At 41.3% G+C, this 20,031-nt stretch overlaps 4 protein-coding genes across 7 annotated transcripts in view; 2 read left to right on the forward strand and 2 right to left on the reverse strand.

Moving 5' to 3' along the window:
- dnah12 (dynein, axonemal, heavy chain 12) overlaps positions 1 to 5,757 on the reverse strand; it is a 23,171-nt gene extending 17,414 nt beyond the window's left edge. The window contains exons 1-16 of the mRNA XM_025063187.1: positions 4,871 to 5,757; positions 4,326 to 4,413; positions 4,173 to 4,199; positions 3,858 to 4,047; positions 3,713 to 3,779; positions 3,398 to 3,556; positions 3,107 to 3,311; positions 2,782 to 2,967; positions 2,555 to 2,708; positions 2,091 to 2,182; positions 1,817 to 1,995; positions 1,480 to 1,741; positions 1,243 to 1,377; positions 768 to 961; positions 361 to 592; positions 43 to 228 (exon numbers count right to left, since the gene is read on the reverse strand). Of these exons, the coding sequence (XP_024918955.1) occupies positions 43 to 228; positions 361 to 592; positions 768 to 961; positions 1,243 to 1,377; positions 1,480 to 1,741; positions 1,817 to 1,995; positions 2,091 to 2,182; positions 2,555 to 2,708; positions 2,782 to 2,967; positions 3,107 to 3,311; positions 3,398 to 3,556; positions 3,713 to 3,779; positions 3,858 to 4,047; positions 4,173 to 4,199; positions 4,326 to 4,413; positions 4,871 to 5,046 (2,532 nt within the window). The 5' untranslated portion in view covers positions 5,047 to 5,757. The remainder of the gene's footprint in view (positions 1 to 42; positions 229 to 360; positions 593 to 767; positions 962 to 1,242; positions 1,378 to 1,479; positions 1,742 to 1,816; positions 1,996 to 2,090; positions 2,183 to 2,554; positions 2,709 to 2,781; positions 2,968 to 3,106; positions 3,312 to 3,397; positions 3,557 to 3,712; positions 3,780 to 3,857; positions 4,048 to 4,172; positions 4,200 to 4,325; positions 4,414 to 4,870) is intronic.
- A 126-nt stretch (positions 5,758 to 5,883) lies between these two features.
- Positions 5,884 to 7,617, forward strand: smim19 (small integral membrane protein 19). Its single transcript, XM_008327265.3, has 3 exons — positions 5,884 to 6,155; positions 6,442 to 6,566; positions 6,662 to 7,617. Exons 1-3 carry the CDS (start codon positions 6,022 to 6,024, stop codon positions 6,718 to 6,720), a joined length of 318 nt encoding a protein of 105 aa, XP_008325487.1. The 5' UTR covers positions 5,884 to 6,021; the 3' UTR covers positions 6,721 to 7,617.
- Positions 7,618 to 7,725: 108 nt separating this feature from the next.
- Positions 7,726 to 16,154, reverse strand: pld7 (phospholipase D family, member 7). 3 transcript variants are annotated; one of them, XM_008327266.2, is made up of 12 exons: positions 15,804 to 16,154; positions 15,187 to 15,294; positions 12,252 to 13,217; positions 11,231 to 11,418; positions 10,895 to 11,075; positions 10,644 to 10,758; positions 10,373 to 10,500; positions 9,948 to 10,151; positions 9,557 to 9,696; positions 8,994 to 9,159; positions 8,794 to 8,893; positions 7,726 to 8,518 (listed from the first exon to the last, which is right to left on the reverse strand). In XM_008327266.2, the coding sequence occupies exons 1-12, from the start codon at positions 15,924 to 15,926 to the stop codon at positions 8,322 to 8,324; spliced, it is 2,616 nt and encodes an 871-aa protein (XP_008325488.1). In that variant the 5' UTR covers positions 15,927 to 16,154; the 3' UTR covers positions 7,726 to 8,321. The 3 variants fall into 3 exon arrangements, with proteins under 3 accessions (XP_008325488.1, XP_008325490.1, XP_024918951.1); XM_008327268.2 differs by lacking the exon at positions 15,804 to 16,154 and adding an exon at positions 15,521 to 15,779; XM_025063183.1 differs by lacking the exons at positions 15,187 to 15,294; positions 15,804 to 16,154 and adding an exon at positions 13,398 to 13,791.
- A 32-nt stretch (positions 16,155 to 16,186) lies between these two features.
- gpr137 (G protein-coupled receptor 137) lies at positions 16,187 to 19,703 on the forward strand. Of its 2 annotated transcripts, none has more exons than XM_008327273.3 (8): positions 16,187 to 16,323; positions 17,198 to 17,662; positions 17,747 to 17,796; positions 17,991 to 18,222; positions 18,323 to 18,472; positions 18,657 to 18,782; positions 18,882 to 19,000; positions 19,306 to 19,703. In XM_008327273.3, exons 2-8 carry the CDS (start codon positions 17,285 to 17,287, stop codon positions 19,400 to 19,402), a joined length of 1,152 nt encoding a protein of 383 aa, XP_008325495.1. In that variant the 5' UTR covers positions 16,187 to 16,323; positions 17,198 to 17,284; the 3' UTR covers positions 19,403 to 19,703. The 2 variants fall into 2 exon arrangements, with proteins under 2 accessions (XP_008325495.1, XP_008325494.1); XM_008327272.3 differs by lacking the exon at positions 16,187 to 16,323 and adding an exon at positions 16,380 to 17,110.
- Positions 19,704 to 20,031: the final 328 nt, after the last annotated feature.

Genomic DNA, 20,031 nt, shown 5'->3' on the forward strand with positions numbered 1-20,031 from the left:
AGTTTTTTAATTAAAAAACTACAACATATGAGGAGCTCTCACCTTAGTAGCGGCCGCACTGATTGACTCAAACTCCTCCAGGTAAGGAGACAGGTTTAGTTGGAGAACTTTGCGAAGTGTGGTACTGGAATCTGGAGTGAGGTCATAGCCCACGATCTCTGACATCTGGTCCCAGTGTCGAGCTCTGATGCCTGGGTTACACAGGATGGACACCAGAGGGATACGGTCCTGTGAACACACACACACGATTCACTCTGTATCACACGGTGAACTCGCCTGATGTTTCCACATCATGATTCACTCTGTATCACACAGTGAACTCGCCTGATGTTTCCACATCATTATTATCACACGCTTCACCTTAAACTCCTTTATCTGCTCCATCACAGCCGAGCACAGAACCACAGAGGGGCTCTCCTGCTTCTTTGGCTCGTCGTCGCCCGTCTTCCTGAAAACCTTCTCAGCATCTTTTTCATCTCTGTTCTGCTTCTGTTGAAAGAACTTGAGCATCTTAAAGATGTCCCTGAAAAACTCGTCCAGGTTCGTCTCCAGGGACATCCCATCCAGCTCCTCAAATGGTCCGTTCATCCATCTGGACACGAAGAGGACGCAGGGATTTAGGGTATGAAATATTATGTATATTATATATATATGTCTATATAAATTTATATAGGGATATATATGTATATATGCATATATAATACATTTACATACAAATATGTATAAATATATATTTTTTAATACAACATGAGGGAATGGAATAAGACCTGTTCTCGGTCCGTTGCCAGTTCAACACAAGTCCAAACAGTTTCTGGTACAGTCCAACATTTTCTCTGATGACGTGAACTTCTGGGTAAGATGTCAGATCAATTTTGTAGAAGGTCTCTTCTTTGTTAATGAAGACTATTTCATCCTCGGCCTCTTGGAGAAGTTTGTGGACTGTTCTGATGTCTGAAACATACTACCCCAAAAAAGTGAAATTAAAGGGTTCATATCTGTAGCTGAGTATCTTAAATAGGATAAAAAATAATATTGTGATGAAGTTGTTACGTTAAAGGTGGAAATTAAGGAATTTCCATAAATAAAATTTAAAAAAAAAAATTCAAGTGCTTTAATGGATTGGTTCCTAAAGTAAGCAGCGCAGAGCTATTAGACAGGGGGCCCAGCAGAGCAAATTAAATTTAATTATTTATAATTCCCTCCCTCCCTTTTGTTGTTGAGGTCCAACTCATTTTTTCATACCTGTTGAATCATCTCCAGCTCAGCACAATGCTGGAACTCCTCACTTCTGCGTCCCAACTTCTCCAGTTGAACAGTCAGTCTTTGCCTCTTAGCAAACAACTCCTGCTCGCCTGTCTCTTTAGCTTTCTGTATGACCTAGAAAAAGACAACATCACGTGAGTATCCCTTGAAAAAAAAGGTTTGGACTTGGAAAGGGAACTTCAGGTCAAATCCATTTTTTAGCATTAGAATCCTTACCTCGTCACTAAGCTGAAAAACATGAAGAATGTTTTTAGGCCAGAGGAAAACTTTGGCATTAAGGGAAAGATCCTCGGGGTCAAAGACGTGGAAGTCCATGAGGTAGATGCTCCTGCAGCCAGATTTCTGTATCATTTCTTTCAGGTCTTCCACACCTTTAGTCTTGACGAATTGAATGTAATCCATCAGCTGGATCAGCTCTTCTGTATTTTCAGGAATTTTCAGAGCTTTTTGTTTGATGGTTTCAAATTCAGAGCTGATCCTTTGACAAAGAGCATATGAAAAAAAGTTTAAGCTGGTAAACCCAGAGTGACAAACTCTATCAACTGTAACTTACGTTAAATTTTGTTCACGATGGCTGTCGACCATTTTCTTCAGAAGTATGTCAGCGTAGGATTTGACTTTGTTGGCCAGTCCTTGCTTCAGCTCTTCACAGTCCAAAAGCACCATTGGAAAGTGAAACTTTCCTGGGAGGCTGATGATCTCTTTAGACAAAGTGCTGAAGTTTTCCACTTTCTGAAAAAACAAAAACAAATAAAATCAGCAAAATTGGTGCGTCTGACTATTATCAGATACAATATGTTTTTCTCTGGAATATTCATTGTTACCACCTGGGTGTATTCTTCAAAAGAGTGCTCTTCTTCGATGAATGTCTTCACTTCGGACTGTGCAGTTCCATTGACGAGCCAGTCATACTGTGAAACTGAAAAATAAGGTTTGCGTTAAACTGTGTTGGGATAGTAACTGAAACTAGCTTAATATGGTACAGCGCCACCTAGAATATTTTTCACGAGACACCAATTAGGGATGTCCGATGTTAGATTAGTAATGTAATATCGATAAGAATCGTTATCGTTTTGCAATGCCTGGGTTTCACCCAGGTGATGTGACCTAAAATTAGGTTTGAAGTGAAAGTGAATTACTGTCAGTGTGACTGAACATAATGAAATGTGTCCTCTGTCTTTAAACGGCTGCATATATCGGTATCGGTTGATATCAGAACCGGAAATTACGTGTTTGGACAATATTGGAATATCAGACATCCTTCTTTTTAGCACTTTAAATAAGTCATCACCATAACTCTGGAAATGTTGATCTGCTCCCTCCAGATTTCCACACACGGCTGTCTTTAATGTCGCCCGCGCCCAGTCAAGTGTGTGATCGGCCACCTTGGCGTCCACAAATGAAGATGAAGCTTGAGTCAGCCAGGCCTGGACTGTCTGGACTCTCTGTGGGTCAGGTCCAGGACTCATTAGTTCAGTGGACAGTTTTACAGTCATTTCACTCACAGTCCGACTTCACCTGCAGTGTGTTTGTAATGGCATGAAGACTCTCAAACACAGCAGCCTCCACATCCTGTAAGGTGGGGTAAATTTCCATCTTTTCATCATCGAACGTCAAGGCCATTCGGAACAGGGGTAAGTGGTCACTATTCAGATCAAACACTGTGACGAAAGCCTCCACGTTTGCCTGAAGTAAGGATTTCAACTGGGAATTTAACAAGAGAAGAATGACTGTAAGTCTAACTTTGCAAAGGAGACATAATAATAATAATACTATAAAAAACTATTTTTTATTTTATAAAAACCCAAGGCTTTACTGTGCAGAATCATTATCACAGCATTACCTGATTAGAGATGAGTGTGGATGCACAGTTGTAAAAGGAGTCCAGTTTCTCCTCTTTAAGTCCTCTAAGCGTTTCCTTACTAGTTAGTAGGTGGATGACTTTAGGAAACCAAGTATTCATGATGCGGTCTTCTGTTCTCTTACACTCCACGGCCATTTTGTTCTGAAGACTCTTACAGTCCACAGCACCCGACGTCCTGGACCAACTCAAGCCAAAAGAATTGAAAAGACAGTTGACCAAAATCCCCCAATGGTTGAGTTCTCATGTTGACAAATGTGCTTCATTTCCTACCTACATCCTGAAATGTCAGCCAGAACAAGGGTAGAAAATGTTTTGTAGCCAATTTCCAAAACAGTTTGCATTACAGGATGAAGGATGTGCAAATGTGTTTTAATCATCCGGCGACTTTTGAGAAGGTTGTCGTGGAGAGACTGGGAAAATTCAAGTATTCTGACAAAAAAAAAGGAAAAGTGTATTTTTTTTAAGGTGGTAAAAATTATAATAATTTTTTTTTTTAAATCTGGCAAAAACTTACTTTGGTCCCGTGTATTTTTTTAAGTTGGTAAAAATTAAAATAAATTTTTAAAAAATCTGGCAAAAACTTACTTTGGTCCCTTGGCTGTCTGGTTTTCTGAGATACCATCCATGTCTGGATTCTGCAGTACAGTCTCCACTTTAGATGGCAGAAAAAAATACATGAATCATTGTTTACCTGGTAAAAAGCTACATATAAATAAGAAGTAGCCTTTACCTGTGTGCTTGACTAAGACATTGTGGAAGTCATCGCTGACTTCTGTGCACAGCTCCTGCAGCAGTTTTATAAACTCTGGGCTGTCTTTTAGTTTCGGTGGGATACGAGAGACAATGGAGTCCAACCAATGATGCTGGATTGGATGGAGTGGCCGGCTCTCCACACACTGCTTTAGGAATTCAAAGTTCATCTGCCAAATTACACGAATCACATGTTTCATGTTATGTTCTGACACCATAACAGTCAGAGTAAATTCTATTATTAGGATAATCAAACATGGGTAAATGTGTTTAGACTGAAACAAACAAAACTCACCCTTTGCTTCCGTTTTTCACTAAACATCTGCAAATCAAACATCACAGAGATCACATTATTAATGTATTAAAGTCACTGTGTTTACGTTAAAGTGAATACAGTCTGCAGAAGTCACTGTGCTTACGTTAAAGTGAATACAGTCTGCAGACGTACATTAGGTGGAAACTGTGGCTCTGGAGAAGGACGGCGGGCTTCGTTCTGCTCTTTGCTTCTTCTGTAGATTTTCATTGCTCTTGACTCCCTTGTTAAAAAAAATAAAATAAAATTTGAATTAAAAAAATTATTACATTGAGTACATGTCTTGCTTAGTTTAGTCCTGTATAATACACGGAAATGATTCTTTTTTTCTTAAGAACGTGGATTTAAATGAAGAAAAAATGAGAAATTAAAACAAGCTGTTTCAAACTATGTTTGTAAAATAATTCTGAAAGGTAGTCGAATACTTTAGCGGGTTTGGCATTAAAAGTGTTGTATATGTTGTTAACATAATGTTTAATTCAATCGGTAATTTCACTTTTCAGAAAAATGTTTTACTTATTTTCAAAATAGACGGTCAGTCATACAGAGCTATTTCCGGTTTTCTCCCGGACGTTTAATTAGGTCCAAAATGCGGACAAAACTTTTGTTATTACAAAGTTTTATCACACAGTAAAACACACATAATTATATATTAACAAAATATAATTATATTGACTTACATTGTGTTGCGTTGCCTCTGTTTTTCCTGGCTCCGCCTGTGTCGCAGCAGTTTTTTATGAGCCACCATCCTCATCGATAATTCGTCCTTAAACTCCTGTAAAACAAGCTGCTGGTCTTCTCCCCTCGGCTGCAGAAAAACTGCCAACTGAGCCTTGTCGTCGCCAGATGAAGCCATCTTTTACTGTTACCTGCCCTCAATTACAACTTTTAATAAATTAATTAGAGCTTTCAACTTTTTAACCAGTTTGGTTTAAGCCTTCTGGTACCGTACTCCAGGTATTTTCTGTTACTATAGGAACCGTAAACACGGTAACCACTACCCACATCTGTTTCCTTCTGCGCAGTGCTTTTCATGTTTACGGTAATATGGAACCGAATTCAGAAAATGAGAAAAGTATAAATTTTATAAGTACTTTGCTTAAAAAATATTATTTTTATATAATATTTATATAATTAAATACCTTTTGTTTTGGGTAAATTTGAATATTCCAGAAGCAAAACAAACCCTGAAAACACAACACACATTCTCCCTTGAACCAGAACCGGTGAACAGTTTATAAAGATGAAGCCCAATTACCATAAGAAAATATACCAACCCGACGTAGTCATGTGTACTTTTATCGTTACACTAAACATACATTACGTTATTAAAAGACAATCGTTATTAAGATAAAATTAAATCCACAAAGTCAACACATGTCAACGGGAGGCTGGGTACATTTTGCTAGTAGCTCAGCTCAGTGAAAAATTAGGCATCTTCTCCATAGTCCAGAGGTATGGAAAACGATTGCTATTGGTGGCTAACTGCTAAACATTGCTTGGTTGGGTAGGCCTCTTTCCAGCCTGCCTGCGCAAACAAGAGTACTCAGTAGTTTCATTATTGTTCCATATCTTTTACATTTTAAGTATGTTTGTAGTAACAATTTACATTACATTACATATCAGCAGTTCAGGTTTTTGTGTCTAGGTGGCAGTGTCGTAGCTCGATGATAACGTGTTCAGATTTAGAAAACAGAAAAAGTAACGAACCCGGAAGTGACGTAGGCGTATTTACAACAGCGGTCAATGGTGGTGGAGAGTTAAATACAGCGTTTCTCGCCATAAAAACGGAAAGACATTGCAATATTTGACACATAATCCGCCAGCATTAATGGGCGCTCACGGGGTTTTGGGGAACGAGCCTGAGTCTCTCGACTACTCGGTGCACGAAGCCTGGAATGAGGCCACCAATGTGTACCTGCTAGTGATCCTAGTCAGCTTCGGTCTGCTTATGTACGCCAGAAAGTAAGCGCAGTTCTCGTCCCCATTTTGTCCTGCTCTCTCAGTGTTTTTATCTGTTTGTCTATCACTACTAACTTGTAACAACTGTAATTAAGATTATATGTAAATCTCTGCAGGTTTTAAAACTACGCTTTGTTTATTCTTACGATAGTATTTATCTCCTGCTTTCTCGAAATGCGTTTGCATTTTTTATTGTTATATTTTGTGAAATATACATACATACATATATACAGTATATAATGGGGTGTAAGACAATGTCTTGCTTTTATTTCCCTTGCAAACAATTCAGAAATAAGAGGAAGATCATGCGCATCTTTACTCTGCCTCCAACCGTCGGCAGCAGCCCAGAGCCCAACTTCTACGACAGTTTACAAAAGGTCCGTCTGCGCCAGCAGCTGGAGATGTACTCCATAGGTGAGTAGATATATACAAGAAGGAAGAAAAAACATCTATGTATACATATACTCTCTCTATATGTGTGTGTGTCTGTATGGATTTATCTCTTGCAGCACGAAAATATGATCAGCAACAGGGTCAAACGGAGTGTGTGCAGCTCTCCATGGAATAGCAGCAGGTGGCGTTCACAGGGCTCCACCCTTGACATTGAACATTGGGCAACTCTACTGCACTCCTCAACCAGATGCACAAAGGGACCAAATAACTGTCAAAGTTGAGATCTGCACCTGGACTTCGGACCGTTCCAGTATAATCAATAGTTATCGGCCAATTGAGCTTCTGTAAAAAGAAAAACGCATCTTTCTCCTCTCACAGACAAATCTCCTTAATAGTTTGTTGTATGTTGGCTGGAGATAGAAAGGCTCGCCCCATGTTTTGAGAACAACTGAAAGTCTTCTAACTGGAGCATTCAGTTGTCTTTGACAGTCGTGTTCTCACCTTGGAGTTTTTTACCTGTACATGAAATGTAATTTTATTTATAAGATTTTTTTTTCAGGTATAAAATGTGAAGTCTTATTTGTGAACATTTTGCATTAATCTGTAGAAATGTGTTAACATTTTATTAAGTTACTGATTATTACTAATTTTAAGTGTTGTTATATTACTCTATTACCAAGAAGCCAGCTCTAAACTCCAGAGTGTCACTCTCCATTGTAACTCAGCAGCATCATCATTAAACTACAGGATGAAGTCACAGTTTTACTGAGCTGCATGTGTACACAAATGCACCTGTTTTCATCTACTTTGGACCAGTACTCCAAAGTTTTACATGTTGAAATTTTAACTGTAGAAATAATTAAAGTTTTGTTCCAACACCAGTGATGTTGAGACTTGAAGATGAAATCCCACGCCACTATAATTTCACTCAGTTGTGGGTTGGCGATGGACTCCATTAAAAAACCCCACAGACTGGCTTTGGTCACAGATGTTTGAGGGGGGATATTTCTGGTTCTGTAATCATAACCATGTGTTTACTTAAGCTTTGATTAAAAACACAAACAGAAAAATACATTGCGATTGTTTTGAGACTGTTTTCTCTTGCCGATACACAGCCCTAGTGTAAATACAGACAAACTTGTTGTCTTCATTGTACTAATGAAGCTCTTCAGATTTTTAACCCCCAGGTCAAGGTTTTAATCAAACAGTTAAACAGATGTAACCTCTTCCATCCAGAGCCACTGGACTCTGTTAACACTTCAGAAATTATCGATACAGAAAATCAGCTTCAATGCAGGGATACAGGTTTTTTAAAAACCACATAAAAATAAAACATCCGTCCACAGAAACAAGTGCGCAGGTTGTTCCACTACATTTGAACTTCAGCCTTGGACTGATGGATTGACTAGACAGCATCAGCAGCGTAAACGTGTCATTGCAGTTGCATTTCCTTGGAGCTGTTCAGTTTCCAGCGTGAGATTGTTCAGGCTTTAAACAGACATTTGTCTAAGAAAAATATACAAAACGCTCCGGGCATGAACTTAATTATACAAAGACGGTTTTCCCTCAACTTGTTTAAGAAAATCAGTATATAAAAAAATGACAAAACAACAACAATGAAAAATAAAATTATATACAGAAAAGGACAGACTGGAAAGATCAACACAGCACAGCAAACTGAGTTCAGCACATTTAAAAAGTAAGGTTTCAAGTGGCAGGATGAAGCAAATGCTCATGTATGACGTGCTTTACTCGACGGAAAAAAAATCCAGCATGTCAGAGATTAGGACAGACGTCCACGCTGTCCACGGACAGAGCGCTGGCATACGGGGAACTCCAGTCCTTCAGGAAGAGCTCCTCCACCTGACTCTGCAGAGTCTGCTGACCTTCTCTGACCACTGAGCCGGTCTGGTTCACAACCAGACCCACACCCGCTGTTTTAGTGAAATAATTCTCCGACCAGTTGGACGTCCCTGAGGACAAAAACACTCATCGGTTAAACAGTGAACAACAATCTGTGGTCTAACATGTTTGAGCCAAGTGTTTAGGTTGAATTGTTTAAAAAAACATGTTATGAAAAATACACATTAAAGTTGTAAAATGGCCAGTATCTGTCAAAAATAGTACAACTATGCAGTACTTGTGATAAATATGTAAAATATATTTTAAGGGTAAAAAAAAAAACATTCAGTCAAGTGTGTTTTGTATATAGTACTTTGTGTGACTGATATTTTACTGATTTACATACCTAAATACACAGCTCTGTCTGTGACCATGTACTTGGCGTGGTTGACTCGTGCGAAGGGAATCTTCTTCTGCTCCTCAGTTGAAGGCACTCTAAAGATTTTCTGTACAGTGACAAAAGAAAAAAAAACCTTCAGGCTCCGGCATCAAACACATCTGTACGACTTTTCCAGTTATCAGTGAAATTCTAATCATAAGACGTACAATGTTGATGTTGCAGTTCAACGGAGGCCTGTTGAGCACTAGCAGCGACTGCAGGAAAGGGAACATGGCACCGGGTGAGTGCTCCCAGCAGCTGACCATCAGTCTGACCTCCACTCCTCCAGTGCAGGCCGCAGCCCGCAGGGCAGTGTCGATAGTGGGCCAGAACCTGGAACCACAGGAGATCATTTATAAATATTTGTAAAAAATCTTTATGTTTAAATGTTGTATTAATTATACATGGTATGTTTTAGATTTACTCAATTAAAAATGTAAATGTAAAAAAATGTGAATTTCCCCCCGTACCACTAGAGAGTGCTCGCGAACCACTGGTGGTACATGTACCACAGTTTGAGAACCACTGGACTAGACTATGGGCTGGACACTAGATGGCACTGGTGTAACTTGTACGGCTGGACAAATTGACAGCCACTAGATGGCACTGGTGTAACTTGTACTCCGGAGCGTCTTATAGTCCGGATAATACGGTACTGTGTTCAGTATAATCCATAACTGGTTATAAATACACACGTCTTTAACTAACGCTCCTCGTGAGCTGAGTTTACCTCAGTGGCTCTGTGAACTGAGACAGAGGAAGGTAGTCCATGACGGAGACGTAGACAAACTCCTGGGCGTCGTTGATGACGGAGAGGATGGCGGACAGGTCGTCGGTGCGACCGCGGGCAGATATCTGAGCAGGGGCACTCTGCAGGTGAGAACAATGGGCAGAGGAAAACTCACTCTCCAGACCTGAAGAACTCTTAAATAAGTACCAATACTAATTAATGTGTGATTGGGTCGACTATCAATTAAAATGTTTAGGTTTTTGGTCACATTGGTGACATTGACATCTTTGTCCCTTAGTGGTATTAATTAAAATAGTTAGGTTTTTGGTCACATTGGTGACATTTGAACTCCAACGTGACCAATGTCAGACTCAGACTGAAGCGGACTCACAGACAGGTAGACCTGGGCTGGCACGCCGTTGAACTTCAGGTGAAGAGGGTTCTGGGCGCTGGACAGAGCAGAGAGGCGAGCGGGCCAGTACGGAGGCAGAGATCCATTTTTGGCACCGGCAACCATCCAGTAAACACCAAAGATTCGAAAGGCATCTTGAGCAAGGCAGCTGCAGTCCTCCACTGACAGGCCGACTTCTTTCACCTTGGTTTAACAAAAAGACAAACAAATAAAACACAACCACTCACGAGTTCATTCTGCCACTGCCTCACACTTTGATTTTTACAGTTTTATATGTGCAATATTTCAATTTAGCTGTATTTTCAAACATTTCAGGTTTTTTTTTTGTTTTTTACCTTTTATGAACAGGATTTCCATTTTCTTCCTGTCACTGAAAACAAAACAAAGTAATCATCCCACGGTACCTGACTGAGAGAACGCCAGTCCATGTTGGCACTTCCCAGGTACATGTGCCTCTGGTCCACAACCCACAGCTTGGTGTGGATGATTCCTCCAGTTGTATTTGTGAGGTCCAATTCTCTGACTTCTGCACCTGTGACAGATCAGAACAAAAGGTTTCCAGATTTGAACACGTTGAATTTCCAGGTTTCTAGCCCATGTTTCAGGGCTGACACAATGTAACATCTAAATCCTGCTGATTTAATATTAATCTGTTTTGTGTTTTTTCTTTTTTACCTGTTGCAGCCAAGTCTGCTGTGTCCTGGGTTGATTTCTGCGGCCCGTTGACAATGATTTGAAGTCCCACTCCTTTAGATTCAAGTTTTTTCAAGTGCTCAAAAACTTGTCTCCCCTGAACGACACAAGCAACGAAGATGGTTTCATAGAATATATATAGTTGTATTTATGTGTGTACATATATATGATATACATATGTCATACATACAGACAAACATACAGTCCCTTGTGGACTGACTGGTCGTACTGACCTGAGAGTCAAAGGGGGGCGCTGTCTGTGTATCGCTGCCTCTCAGCGTGAAGTAATAAGCGGCGATATCGACTGATTTGTTGGCCTTCTTCAGCAGGTGCAGCCAACTGTCTGCAATACTCAGTCTGGAGGAGGGGGAGGACGGGTACAGACCGACGGGGACGCTCTCCACCAGCTGCACCCTGAACACAGGGGACAGGGAAGGTTCTCAAATGAATCATCACGACTGATGACGAATGACTGACCAAAACAAAACCATGTGAACTCAACAGCAGTTCAAATCTCATGTGATTTGTTCAGACAGCGTGTATTTGACTTTGTGGATTGTTTTTCTTACCGACAGTCGGTGCTGCACGGATCCGAGACCAAACCGAGGCCGTCCAGAAAGTGGAGCTCCAGCTGAGCCGTAAGTTGGTCCACAGACAGGGGAAGCCCGTAGTGCCACACATGATGACCCAACCCACAAAGGAGCAGCAGAGTGGTGGGCAGCAGGCAGAGGTAGGCCAAACAGGAGCTCTTCGAGGCCTGGAAAATATCAAGACTTCATCACCTCATGAACAAATAATAATAAAAAAAAAGGCAACGACTGGAGAATTGAAAATTGCTTTCAACTGTGCTGCATACCACAGCTACACAGCAGGGCGTGGTGAAATTCCTTAATGTGTGACAGAAGCCTCGTTCACATGTACGTACTCCCTGAGCTGAGTAAACAGTGGGACTGTAACTACGATACGGTCTAAATTAGCTAAGCAGTATTATGAATAAACTATTCATATCTTTTCCCTGAAAAGCATTTATCAAAAGTTTATTTCTTCAAATAAAAAAAAAAAAAAACAATTTAACATGACATAATGAGCCTGTGACTTTATTTCATAAATATCATAGATGTCAAACGTAAAAAAAAAATTAAATTCATCAGATTATTCACAGAGTAACAGATTGATCTTCATCATAGTTTTCCATTGATGATTAATCTTAACATTCCTAAATAAGCTTTACAAAAACGGTACATTTCTGCACCGGAAAGACCAGTAACAGCAGGTAGAGGTCAGTGTTTCTCACCTGTTTTTAATTAGTTAAAAATGATGTAACTATTAATATTATTATATTAATATTAATTATTAAAAACAGAGTGAAAATGTCTCTTCATAGAGCTGGTGTATTTCAGTCATGTTTATCTTGTTCTTGGCTGAAGCTTCCAAATGAACATGATTTACATGATTATCCAGTCATTAATCATCAACAACAAAGGCTGCAGAGCTCTGAAGTGTCTTCAGTTCACGCTTCAATTCAAAATAAAGACCTGAAGCTGAAGAGTGAACTCACGTACTGTACATCAACAGAATGACATCACTCACCTTGGTTGACTTGGTTGTTGTGACTTCAGCAGAGGTCTCTGCTGCCTCAGGAGGTGTGGGTTCATCCAGATCGTCTCTCTGCTGCGGTGCTTCTGAAACCGCCTGTGGCTGATCTTCACTTGCGTCAGTGTCGTCGTTCTCTTCCTCTAAATCGCAGCACTCAGACTTTTCAGCTACTAGTTCCTCCTCAAATTCAGAATCAGTGGGTGTCCCAGTTTCCTTCATTTCAGATATGGTCATGGACTCAGTTTCCCATGGTGCCGCTTCGTCAATAATGGCTTCCACTTGGTTGAAGTCAGGGAGTTCGGGGACGCTGTCTCCGGACTCGGACGTTTTTGCGTCTCTGGACGGAGTGACGGACAGCCTGCTCCTGACCTCGGCTTTAAACCTGTCTGGTATGACCTGCGGTGACTTCAGGCCGAGGAACTCCTCCTCTGAAAGGTTGCTTACGTGGTCATTTGGTGTGAAATCATCTTCTACTTGTGGGGTTCTGCTCATGACTTGTTCTGGTAAATACAGCTCTAACCCGTGATCTGGTCTGATGGCCGGTCTGGGGCTCGCAGTGAGAAGGGGAGACTGGAGAGACGCGGAGAAGCCCAGGTTTTTGAAGGCACTGGGGACGGAGCTCTGGGCTGCTGCAGTGACCGGTTCAACCACGGTGAACGGCTGAGGATCCTCTGAGCTGGGTTTTGGAGTTTTGACTGACACCTGGGGGAGTGGCTTTTCTCTGACATCTAGCGGTTTGATTTTCAAAGCTTCCGCACTTCCATGGACAGGAGTATCCTTTTTGGGAAGGGGCAGCTCTGAGCTTTGGCCTGCACTTGGAGGTCTTTTGTGGAAGGTAGGAATCCGGGAGGCGGGTTTGCCAGATTTACGGTTCATGTCTTCTTTGTCCTCCGCTTCCCTTTTCTGAACCTTTTCTCCTTCTTCTAACTGGTGCAGCACGATGGTGCAGTCTTTCAACTCCTGAGGCAGAAAGAGAACTGTTAGAATTATAGAAAAATACAAACAGTGTGTAGCTGCAGAAATACATCCTTCATTCTCAGCACCGGCAATGACCAGTGAGAAACCCTTTTTCTGGAAAAAGTCACATTAGAGGTCAGGAATAAAAATGAGAGTGTGCCTTTATAATAGATAACCATTAACCTCAACATGAACAGCCCTGACATCCGGCCTTTCTTCAGTCCTGTCCCTGCGCCAGCTGAAAACAATACAGCAGCTGGATGTTACCTCAAACGATTCGCAGCACTGGAGGAGCTGGAAGAGCCACACCTATTCAAACGAGGGCTTTTGACTTCAGCCACACCTTCTCCTCTTCCTCCTCCTCCTCCTCACTGCCACAGATTATTCATCATGTTATCACAGATGTCATGTAAACAGCCTGCCTGCTGAGACGGCAAAGAAATAAAGTCTGAATGATCGGCAGATTTTTACTCTTAAATAACCCCACACCCTAAATAAGATACTACTACGTTATACTTCATGTGTTGTTATGCTAGTACTGTCACTGGCATTCAACAAAACAAGTTTTTCACACATAGCAAAGATTAACAGATAAACAGTATTTCCTACAATACTAGGGGTGTATATTGGCAAGAATCTGGCGATTCAAAAAGTATCACGATACAGGGGCAAAAACACGATAATACTGCGATACTATAGGGGTAATATAGAACAGAGGGATCTGCATTTGTCATTGCTAGAGAAGAAATAAAAGTAAAATAAAATGAACCATAAATATTGGCATGATAATTATGAATACTAAGTATCGGTACAGTACTTCAAAATATCAATACGGTAACATAAATGAAATATCATGATATTTCAGTCCTTATTATATCCTTATTTTCTTATACCCCTTAACAATACTACTTTTTATTTATATACTAAGTATCGGTACAGTACTTGAATAGAATATCAATACGGTAACATAAATTAAATATCGTGATATTTCAGTGTATCCTTATTTTCTTACACCCCTTAACAATACTACTTTTTATTTAGGAAATACTGCTAACAATAACAACAACTAACAACTCCTCAAATACAAAGATCCAAATTACTATTCCCTTCAGGAGAGAATACTTTAAATCCTCTCCATTTTTCCCAGTTTTGACATCCCTGCTTCACAACAAGCCCTTTTTGCTGCATCACGTCAACATGAACTCAACGTTTTTTTATTTTCCCCTGTGTCATCTGTTGGTTGTTATCTTCATACTGTATATTTAATCTTATAAATCACACTAGTGAATATTTGGGCAACATGAAGCAAAAACAGAGGCAGTGAGGTCTGTGGGCAGGCAGGCAGGCAGACCTCAGAGCCAGGAGGACTGACACAGATCCCTGAACTGCAGTGTTTACAATTTGCTACATCATTGTCCTCAGAGCTCCAGTGCTGGTAAGGCTTCATTGTTGATGTCTGCAAAGCAGCGTCAGAGGCCTACATCTCTACAGTAGAGTTCATCTGATACACTCACTCCTGCCAATATTTTCTGGAGATGATTGCAGGCTGCTGCTGCACGCACACACACACACACACAGAGAGAGAGAGAGAACTGGTTTTATGCAATATGCCTTGTCATAACTCACTCCCTAGCCTCTTTTCCAGACATAAGCCATTATATATATATAAATATATATAAAATAATCTGACTCTAGTTCTACTCTCTGACTCAGTGGGAATCTGCAAATTCTGTGGAATCTGTGTTTTAGAAAAGTCCCCACAAGTATAGCTATACCAGAAAAGCAACTCTCTCTCTCTCTCTCTCACACACACACATTGCCGAGGGTATGTGAATTTATCCGGTCACACCCATTGCCTCTCCACCTATTTTAGTGCAGTAAAAAAATCCAGCATCGCCTGGAGGACGAGGACTAAGTTGAAGTGTGTTCGGTTTTTCCGCGGTGAACGACGGTCTCAAACGCCTCGTCTTACCGTTGGCGCTGTCTCCTCAGCAGCCTGCTCCTCCTCGGGCTCCGGCTCTGGCTGGGCAGCGGGACGGTTCTCCATCACTTGCGTTTCGGAGTCGAAGTCATGGGTTTCCTAACAGAAACCACACACTGGTCGTTATTACGGTGCAGACAACAGTTTTATGATGCAAGAGCCACGAACTCGTGCAGATACTTCGGAACAAATAAAATTAAATTAAAAAAAAAACGCGTGCGTACACAGTGCATTGAAGAATAAACAGACATTACAAAAATACAATTTTATATAAGTCACCTTTTTGTATAACAAAAACATCACCCAGGTGGGTAATACAACTTACCATGGTGCAGTAGCTCGCCTCAGAGTGATGAGCTTTGTCACCGTTAGCTGTATCCGTCCACTCGTTACAGTAATGCTAACCGGTTAAACAAACTTTTAACTATGCGTAACTTATTTCAACTACAAACATAAAACACTTCCATAGAGGACCGTATCAGTATTCGGTGTTTATTTGGCTTAAATATCCAACGACGCTGCCGTTGTGAGTAGCGACGCGGATACGTGGCCGACAGTCCGCTGTGGAGGAAGAGGAGGCGGAAAGAGGGAGTAATAAAAATACCCACCTCGTACGTAACTCTGAGGCGCAGGCGGGTCGACCTTCTGGGTTTTACCGAGGTCGTCTCTGCCGTTGACTCTTCCTCACTGCTGTCGCCTGTGGTCTTCCTGGATCGCAGCACCATAGGCATCTTGGAACGCTTTAATAATGCACCAGCAGCAGCGGCAGACGACAAGTTGGTGACGCGAGTTAAAAGCACCAAAGAAAAAGCGAGTAATCCGCTCAGCACACTAGCAGCTATATGCCAACAAAAACCGAACCGTGCTCAAAGAACCGAGCTTTGGTTAGCTCCCATATATCGTCGAGTCGTTACCTGAGAAAATGTAATGTTTATTTGCAAGTACCGTCCGCCGCTAAACAGGATAAACAACAAGTTGAAGAAACCGCGATTAAACGCGGTCGCTGATTGGCGGCGACAATCAAAACAGAAGCTCCGCCCCTCAGACGTTAGTAGTCAGTAGTCACTTCCGGATGTGAGCGATGATCTTCTGTACTGTAAACCTGCTGATTCACAGGCTGATAAGACGGTGTGTTGTTTTTTTCCTTTTCTTATTAATGACATGCTAAATTATTAATGTTGTTCGGCGTTGATAAACAAACGTTACCTAGTTACACAGCTCGAATTAGTTTGTGTTTTGTTGGAGCTACGTAACAGCTATCGTCAGTTAGCATAACCGATGTATGGTCAAATGTAACAGAAAGTAAAGAAATGCAACTTTGGCTTCTCTGTTGTCAATACTCATAATATAGGTGAACAAAACGGCAATAAAATAACAATATATTGTAGCGTGACATACATTCAAATGTTTTGGTGAAAAGAAACACGTAGTGTTTAGAAGAGGTATTTGTTTTAATGTACAGTATGTGCAGTGTTTATCTCCCTCTCCCATGGCCTTCGGTGTCAGCTGTTGTCGATGTTAATGATTAACATGTCAAACTTCATGTTGAATTGTGGACGAGTACAGTAAACTCAAGTGCATTTCTTTTGGCATACATGAAAATTGATGATTTTTCCCAAGTAAACGGGAACCGGAAACCTAAAGTTTTGTGTAAAAATCAGATCACTCAGGACATATCTGTATAATTACTTAACATCCTCCTGAATGCAGAAGTGCAGTGTCGTCAGGTGATTTGGTTTTTTTTTCCAGTGGTAGACATTTTAAAGGCTTTAAAGGCTTGTTTGCTGTTCTTTTATGTTGCTCCAACTGTTGCTGCCCTTCACATCATAGCAACGTTTATGTTTGGTAAATACTAACATCTGATCACGCGATTAGAGACAATAACACCCTAACACTGCAGTTATTGATGAGCACAGTAGGCTGGTTTTACTGGTGATTTTTGTATTCATTTACAGTTGATGCACTGCTCTTTCTAATTGTTGTTTCATTTTTATTTTTATAGGTCTCCTCTGTGAACCCGTCCGTCACAGAGGAAAAGATCAGGCGATCTTTACTGTGATGATGTAAAGTGAAGTACTGCCGTAGCTCAATGGAAACTCCAGCGTCGGCCGATCCGCCTCCCAACTCCACTCTACCTCCCCCCGTTCCCCTCCGCCCGGCTGTGGCCCCGTCGGTCCAGCTGGGCTTCACCATCCTGTACACCACTCTGTACGCTGCACTCTTCCTGTTGGTGTACGTCCAGCTGTGGCTCCTCTACCTCTACAGACACAAACGATGGAGCTACCAGAGTGTCTTCCTGTTCCTCTGCCTGCTCTGGGCTGCTCTGCGCACCACATTGTTCTCTTTCTACTTCCACAATGCACTGGAGGCCAACCACCTGCCCGTGGCAGTCTACTGGCTGCTCTACTGTTTACCCGTCTGTCTGCAGTTCTTCACACTCAGCCTCATTAATCTGTATTTCACTCAGGTAAAGCTGTGGACACTCTGTGGGCCATGTTCATGTGAACGCATGTTTTGAACAGACAATCATCATTTCTGTGTTGTTCTTCAGGTTCTGCTCAAAGTGCGGGAGACTCACAGCTCAGAGGAGGGCAGAAAACTGTGAGTCACAGACATAGACGTGTATACCACACAATAACAGTCCACCTGTTACTATTACTGTAACCTAAATAAATAAACCTGCTCAACCTGCTGGGAGGCCCTAGATCTTTTTACAAGTGTTTTTAAACTCACCGATGTTTCTGTGTAAATGTCCTCTGATCGCCCCCCGCCCCTCATGTTCTTTATCTTCTCAGGTGTGTGGCACGGTGCATGTACAGTGCAATGAACGTCATCTTCCTGGGCGTCAACTTCGTCTGTGCCACGTTCTCGACACGCAGCGGCACAGCCCTGGGGACCTGGAATCTTGTCCTGGTCCGGGTCATAATAAACGACTCACTTTTCATCCTCGAAGCGGTGTTACTGGCCGCTCTGCTGTTGCTTTTGACCCGACACTCGCATTCTACCAGCCCTTACCTGTTGAGTAAGGTGAGGTCGAGATTCAACTGGTGGAAATTAAATAAATAAAACCCTGTTTGTGCTTGTGTTTTGTCAACGTGAAAGTAAATGACCCTTCTGTCCTGAGCAGGGCACCACCATGTGTCGAACAGCAGCACTGGGAGCCGCCGTCATCCTGTTGTTCACCAGCAGAGCGTGCTACAATCTGACCGTCCTCTTCCTCTCCCAGAGCCACAGGGTGGAGTCCTTCAACTACGACTGGTACAATGTCTCTGACCAGGTAACTGTAGTGACCAGGTGTCAAAACTACTGTGAATTCAGACTGCACCATCGTGCTGCACCAGTTAAAATTAGCATCAGACTGAGGACATTCTTATACTAAAGAAATAACTTCCTGCGTTTTCGCTCTCTTGCACAATCAGTATACTAAAGAAGTAACTTCCTGCGTTTTCGCTCTCTTGCAGGCTGACCTGCACAGTGAGCTGGGAGACAAAGGCTACCTGGCCTTCGGTGCCATCCTCTTCATTTGGGAGCTGCTTCCAACCGGTCTGCTGATCATTATCTTCAGGGTTCGCCAGCCTGCTCAGGAGGTAGTAACTACGTCAGCTTTGACTCTGGATGTGTGAGTTTGAAATCACGGCAGCAATTTAGAACCTCCGTTGATGTTTTTTTTTTTAAATCCCTGACAGACCAACGCCGTGGTCATTAACAACAGAGTCCTGCCTCGACCGTATTTCTTCGACGACCCTCAAGCCAGTGATGATGATTTGCCTGTTCCATGGGCGCGCAGTCCAAACCTGCAGCCAAGGTAGAGTCAAGTGTTCAGTAGCAACTTTAAGTTTCTTCTTTTTCTTCATACTCAGACTTTTCATCTATTCACCTGTGAATTGATGGATTTGTTGAATGTGTTTTGCCTTCGCTTCATCATAGTGTATGATTTAAAAAAAGTTCATAATATGCTTGGAGATTGGAATAACATTATGTCTAGAGCTAAGAAAAATGTGTTGATACTAGATAAACCACATCTCTCTTACTGTCATAGAGATTTCTTTTTTCACATGTAAGGTTCAGTCACTTTGTACACTTATCTATCTACCTCTCTCTTCCCCCCAGCTGGTACGGAGCAGAGAGCGCTCCTCTCCTCTTCGCCACTGAGCCTCCACACCGGAACCACCAGCACCATTCCTTTTATTCCACTCCCCAAAACTGAAGTGGACCACTCGCCCTGGGTCTGGTCCCACACAGACAGTAGTACCTCCAGCAATGAGCAAATTTTGCACAAAAAAACCCAACAAATGATCTCTCAGGAAATCACCAGCAGCAAAATGTCGTTCTGTACAGATGGAGCTAAAAACAAGGAGAACTTTTCACACCAAATATAAAGACATGGTGAAACGTGTAGCTGCTGTTCTGCCATAGTGTGTTCGCCCAATCATCTCCATGTCCTCGTTAGAACAACTGTTAATGGCACATTTAGCTTTGATAGCATTCCTTCATATATATATATATACATATATATATATATACATATATATATATATATACATATATATATATATATATGTATATATATATATATACATATATATATATATATACATATATATATATATATATACATATATATATATATTCATTTTTGTGTTTTTTGCAAAGACAGAACAGTTTCTCAATGTCTATTCTCATTCATACGGTGGATATTATTTTTCCTTTTTGAAGTTTTCTTTCCCTGACTTTTGTCAGCCACATTTTCTGTGTATTATCTGAATAATTTTCCCCCTGATTTTGTCCTTTTTTTGTATATTTGTAATGTAAAATAAGTTATTTTTACAATGGCCC

Source organism: Cynoglossus semilaevis, chromosome 15 (genome assembly GCF_000523025.1).
Source record: "Cynoglossus semilaevis isolate Cse_v1.0 chromosome 15, Cse_v1.0, whole genome shotgun sequence".
NCBI lineage: Eukaryota > Metazoa > Chordata > Actinopteri > Pleuronectiformes > Cynoglossidae > Cynoglossus > Cynoglossus semilaevis.

Coding starts and splice junctions, on each gene's coding strand:
- smim19 (XM_008327265.3), top strand. CDS start 6,022: ATGGGCGCTCACGGGGTTTTGGGGAACGAGCCTGAGTCTCTCGACTAC. Junction 6,156..6,441: donor CTGCTTATGTACGCCAGAAA/GTAAGCGCAGTT, acceptor CAAACAATTCAG/AAATAAGAGGAAGATCATGC. Junction 6,567..6,661: donor GCTGGAGATGTACTCCATAG/GTGAGTAGATAT, acceptor TATCTCTTGCAG/CACGAAAATATGATCAGCAA.
- gpr137 (XM_008327273.3), top strand. CDS start 17,285: ATGGAAACTCCAGCGTCGGCCGATCCGCCTCCCAACTCCACTCTACCT. Junction 18,783..18,881: donor TTCGCCAGCCTGCTCAGGAG/GTAGTAACTACG, acceptor AATCCCTGACAG/ACCAACGCCGTGGTCATTAA. Junction 19,001..19,305: donor AGTCCAAACCTGCAGCCAAG/GTAGAGTCAAGT, acceptor TCTTCCCCCCAG/CTGGTACGGAGCAGAGAGCG.
- pld7 (XM_008327266.2), bottom strand. CDS start 15,926: ATGCCTATGGTGCTGCGATCCAGGAAGACCACAGGCGACAGCAGTGAG. Junction 10,501..10,643: donor AGCAGACTTGGCTGCAACAG/GTAAAAAAGAAA, acceptor GATCTGTCACAG/GTGCAGAAGTCAGAGAATTG. Junction 10,152..10,372: donor ACTGGCGTTCTCTCAGTCAG/GTACCGTGGGAT, acceptor TGTTAAACCAAG/GTGAAAGAAGTCGGCCTGTC.